General features: G+C 36.5%; 1 protein-coding gene across 1 annotated transcript; it reads left to right on the plus strand.

Annotated features, from left to right (window-relative positions):
- The first annotated feature begins 1,158 nt into the window (after positions 1 to 1,158).
- Positions 1,159 to 4,446, plus strand: LOC116030228 (F-box protein PP2-A13-like). The gene is made up of 3 exons (XM_031272405.1): positions 1,159 to 1,669; positions 1,761 to 1,879; positions 3,843 to 4,446. The coding sequence occupies exons 1-3, from the start codon at positions 1,346 to 1,348 to the stop codon at positions 4,267 to 4,269; spliced, it is 870 nt and encodes a 289-aa protein (XP_031128265.1). The 5' UTR covers positions 1,159 to 1,345; the 3' UTR covers positions 4,270 to 4,446.
- The last annotated feature ends 1,150 nt before the right edge of the window (positions 4,447 to 5,596 follow it).

A 5,596-nucleotide genomic window follows, 5' to 3' on the forward strand; every position in this document is an offset into this window, starting at 1 on the left:
AATCGTGAGCATTATAGCTCAAGTGTATTGAATATTTTCAATAATAATCTAAATACGATTATATAAGCTTGTTCAACTAGTTGAAATTTTGGTTGACATGATCTTGTTAATTATTTTAAATTAACTGAATTGGAAATACCAAATTGAACTAGTATTAAACTTAAATTTGAGACAAGTGATTGAAATGTTGAGACAACGAAAATAAATATTGAGCCACTTGATTTTTCTAGTAGTGCCGTAAATGATTTATAAAGTTTTCACTCGTGTGGATTAAAATTAAAACAACGTTTTGTCTAATATTGGAATATATAAAAGCAAGGGGTTAATTACTAAATTGGCTTTAAGCTTGGTGTAATAATAATAGTCGTAATTAATAATACTATTATTAATTGGAATTGCCTAGTCGAGCATTCGTGGTTGTGGTACGGTAGACTTGGTCTTGTTAACCTTGATCTATACGTAGATTAATTAGCATGGACTATATTCAAGTTAACTATAATCACAAATATGAAAATTGTGTTGAGACAAAATGGAAATTCATTTTAAATTGACTAAAATGAAAATTGAATCACTTGATTTAATTCATAGTGATGTATTTGATTTTAGATCAATACAAAGCATGGTGGAACTAAGTGTTTTATTACCATTATCGATAAATGTTAAGTGTATTTGCTTAATAGCAAAAAACAAAGCGGTTAATAAATTTATTCTTTATAAGAATAAAGTGGAAACCAACTTAATCGTAGAATTAAGACAGTTAGAAGTGATCGATGTGGTGAATATGGTTCTTATTGATGGTTTCTACACAAGTGTTGGTATCGTACTCGAGCGAACGACACCACATTTACCTCAACTGAACGATTATTTTGAATGTAGAAATCACACATTAAAAAAAGTGATGTTGATAACTTCAAATAAGTCTCATTAATCAAATCCAACAAACAAAATGGGACATATTGTATTATACATTACGCGGTATTGTTTTTTGGTAATCATTGATAAGACCGGCGGCATATCAGTTATCACCTGAATCATCCTGGCGTGACACCCACGCTCTATCCAACCACGTCAGGACTTGTTCTTTCAAACCGGATAAGGACTCTTTCCTGTCTACTCGAAATCCTCGTCAGAACCACCTTCGCTTCCAAATCCAAGCGCGCAAAAGACCCCCTCCCTGCAGACATCTTTCTCTCTCTCTCTCTTTCTCTCTTTCTCTCTTTAAATTTCTCTCTCACACACAACACCCAAAACACGCACTCTCCATAAAGTTTTCCTTTTTTTGCTAGTTGGGTCAATCCTATCTTTTGTGTTATTCTTTCTCCATTAAATTCCTGCTTTACCTGAAATGGGCGCTAATGTTTCTTCACATGACTTGGAGCCTAACGGTGGGCACGGTCAACCTCCATTAAAGGCAAGGTTAGCGGACATACCGGAATCTTGTGTGGCTCTGGTCTTGTCCTACATGGAACCGCCGGAGATCTGCAAGCTGGCCCGTATTGACCGGGCCTTCCGGGCCGCCTCGTCGGCGGATTTCATCTGGGAGCCCAAATTGCCCTCCAATTACCGGTATATCTTGGAGGATCTGCTTGGGTTCAGCGCCGCCGGCATGCCCAAAAGGGACATTTTCTCTATGCTTTGTCGGCCCATTTCTTTCGATGGTGGCACAAAGGTCTGGAGAAAAGTGGTTGTTTTGTTTGTTTTATTAGCGCTCCAGTTTACAGGGTGATTCTAACAATCTCTCTGTGTTTTATGGGTCGCAGGATGTTTGGATTGATAAGACTTATGGAGGAGTTTGTTTGGCGATTTCTGCTAAGGGCATGAGGATTACCGGAATCGATGATCGGAGGTATTGGAATCACATTCCGACTGAAGAGTCAAGGTTGGTCTTCATTGTTTTTTTTTATTTTATTAATAGTCTCTTCTTGATTCTAATTTAGTTACTGTTAGGATCAAATATGCCAAAGTTGTAGCTAGTAGCTTATTACTACACCATTTTTGCTCGTGTGAGACTCGAACCCGTAATCAGATACTACTTGTTAAAATCAAAGGCTTATCACTACCTCAAAAGCTATAATTAATAGTTGAGACACACCTTTATTTTCTTATATAGTCAAAAGTTAGATTTTGACCATTTTCTCAACCTAACGAAGCTAAGAGTCAACAATGGACTCCACTAACGCTCGAACTCACTCCCATCATTCATGTGAGAGTGTAAATCAGGACACCGAGTGCTACTAGACTACAAAATAATATACTTTTAGTACTCAAATAATATATTTTTAAATAATATATTAATTTACTTTTTATTTGTAATTTACATAATTGTGTGGACTATGATTTATACAATAATTACTCTCAACAATTTTTCTAATCACCAATTAATGTATTTGACCTTTTACCGGCCAGCGCCCAACCGTTACTATAGCTATTTTGCATTCTTTGAAGTTAAAGTGGCAGTACTGTATATTCGTTGCGTTTTTGGGAGTATAATGTTGTTGAGATGTCAATGCTATATTTTAATACAAGACAAGAGATAAGTACAAGTGCACGCCCTCGGTTACGGCGGGCACCCAAAAAGAAAAGAGAGAGATATAGGCACAAATGGTGGCTATACTAATATAGTAGAATTCCATTTTTATTTGTTGTCATTCTGTGGGAAGTGTTAGTTTCTTAGATCATTACGTAATTAATCATTGCCAATAAAAGACATTTCCTATACCCATCACAACCAGAAGACGTTGGGGATCGATGTGGAGAGGTTAACCCAATCATCTTTGGAACACCAATTCTACCTAAACTCAAACACTTCATTGCCTTGCTCATCATATATATATGCTGTCCAAAATGGAATTGGCTATTATACAGTCCACATCAAAGGACGGCTTTTATTTAGCAGCGGACTTTACTTTTTCTCTTTTGTTTTTTTAACCGTTAATTCAGCGGCTCAGTGTCTATGTGCACAAGGGATCTACTCACTTTGGACATAATCCTCACATTGTGGCTACTGAGTTTCGAGCCTTGGTCTCTTCTTTCAAATACTCACTACACTAGTGAGCTAAATTCGTGCGCACTAATAAATTCTAGAGTTAATTTCATTTTTGGTCCTAGAATTATAAGTGACGATCCACTTTTAGTCCTTTTTTTATCAAAACATCCACTTTTGATCTTAGTATTATTGTGGCATGACCATTTTTGGTCCTCTATCAACAAAATAGTTTAAATTTCGTTAAATACAACGGCATTTTGATCTTCAATTATGGATTGTTTCAAAAAAATAAACATAAAAAATATAGTTGGTCAACCTACTTTGCATAAAAAAGATCTAAATGTCCTTGTATTTAACGAAATTTCAACGATTGATGACGGAGGACCAATAATGGCCATATCACAATAATACTAGGACTAAAAGTGAATGTTCTAATAAAAAAGGACTAAAAGTGAAATATCATCTATAAATCTAGGACAAAAATGGAATTAACTCTAAATTCTACATATTCAGATGACAATGTTCAAGAAATCAGTGTATTAAATGCGTTTTTTATAATTAATTAATTCCTTAAAATGAATTATGCGCCTTTAAGCTAACGTTGGACTGCACATTTTTGTGGCTAGCCCCTGATAATTGTTGTCTGGATCTGGATAATCTTCAGCTATTCACAAGCAAACGTTATCGTTCAAACTACTATTTATATATGCCTAAGTTAAGGGTGATTTAGTTTTTTACTGGTCAGAGAAGCTTTACCTGTCCTTTTCACTTTGTTTCCAGAAATAGGAATCCTTAGATGAAGTTTGTACACATTCTTATAGCTTTTTGATGTTTTGTTTTGCTCACCATAATGTAGATTCCAGACAGTTGCATATCTTCAACAAATTTGGTGGCTCGAAGTGGATGGCGACCTCGAGTTCCAATTTCCTGCCGGGGAATACAGTTTGTTTTTCAGACTTCAGCTCGGGAGGATAACGAAGAGGTTGGGTCGTCGAGGGTGCAACGCTGAGAATGTACACGGCTGGGACATTAAGCCGGTCCAACTAAAGTTCACGTTGCAGGATGGTCAGCAAGCAACATCGCGGTGCTTCCTGGACAATCTAGGAACCTGGGTGCACTACCATGTAGGAGATTTTGTCGTCGAGGATGCCAACGCATCGACAAAGATTAAGTTTTCTCTGACTCAGATTGATTGCACGCACACTAAAGGTGGTTTGTGTGTAGATTCTGTCCTAATATGCCCCAGTAGAATGGGGAAAGAGTTTAGATTGTCTTCAGGATAGGTGATCAGATTGTAAGACAATATATATATATGTTTAGCTTGAGTTTGGAAGGGATGGCATGGATAGTTGTGTGAGATCACTCATTTTTGTGTCCGGAATTCCGGATTTGTTTTTTGTACATAGGAACAGGCAATGTTTTCAAGTTAATGGCAAGTTTTGATATCTGCTTTCTTCTGATTTTATGACCAAAAACTAGATTATATGAACTATGTTCGTTTTTCGTTTTTAGTATACTGAAAGTTCATTTTTAATATTTTGAAACTAAATTCTTTTTTTTTTTTTGAAGTATACTTAAAAACGAATTTTTAGGATACAAAAACAAAATCTTAAAAAATGAACATCTAATGTACTAAAAATGAATCTTCAATATTCTTATAATGAACTTTATGTTAATGATCTATCTTGTAAGGTTGATCACGATTTATGGTACAATAATTTTTTGTAAGCCTTTTTTTTCTTTTTCTTTTTTCTTGCCATTATCTCTTTCTCTAATGGCACTTCAAAAATCGTGTAAGATACATAGCTAATGAAGATGCAGGGAGGATGCTCTTAGAGCAAGCTAGATACATAGCTGATGAGGATGCTTTCAGAACAAAGGGAGGATGCTCTTAGAGCAAGGGGAGAAAAGGGAGAACAAAGAAAAAGAAAAAAAATGTTCAATAAAAAAAAAAAAAAAACAAAGAGAATATTTTTAAATGATTAACGTGCCCAGCTAGGCTAAAAACTCCAACTTCCTGCAATTTTTTTTCTTCTCCTACCTCCCCTCTCTCCCAAATCTTCACAAAAATCAGAAGGACAAAAAAAAAAAAAAAAAAAAAAAAACCCCCCCAAAAAAAAAAAAAAATCCATAAACAGTTGGTGTGAATGCTCTTAGAGATTGTATATATTGTTGCTTTCTCATCAATTAACATCCCTTGCACCATGGAGTTGTTCAACTTTATCTTTGCCGTTCGGCACATTTCCCATAACACGGCGGGGTTTTCTTATGGCACAATCCCGGGGTCATTTTTGCAGTATTCCCCACTTGTGACAACAATAAGGACTGGAAGAACCGCATCATCTCCATTAAGTACACTTGGGAACTCCCGGTCCCCCGGGTGTGGTTTGCTCACTATACAAAACATAAGTACCCTCCTGCGATTCGAACCCTTAAGAACGCGGTCGTAAAGATCTCTGCAGAGTCTTATGAGTATTGGATCTTCTGCTCTCCCGACAACGTGAAGGAAGTTGACCTTGAACGCCCGGACTATAGTCGCTCGGAGAAGTATGTTCCTAAGAAGGCTGCCGGACCGTTGCTATTCCAGCTCCAGTTTCCAGGCCGACCGAT

Source organism: Ipomoea triloba, chromosome 9, assembly GCF_003576645.1.
Source record: "Ipomoea triloba cultivar NCNSP0323 chromosome 9, ASM357664v1".
NCBI lineage: Eukaryota > Viridiplantae > Streptophyta > Magnoliopsida > Solanales > Convolvulaceae > Ipomoea > Ipomoea triloba.

Coding starts and splice junctions, on each gene's coding strand:
- LOC116030228 (XM_031272405.1), top strand. CDS start 1,346: ATGGGCGCTAATGTTTCTTCACATGACTTGGAGCCTAACGGTGGGCAC. Junction 1,670..1,760: donor CTTTCGATGGTGGCACAAAG/GTCTGGAGAAAA, acceptor TATGGGTCGCAG/GATGTTTGGATTGATAAGAC. Junction 1,880..3,842: donor ATTCCGACTGAAGAGTCAAG/GTTGGTCTTCAT, acceptor ACCATAATGTAG/ATTCCAGACAGTTGCATATC.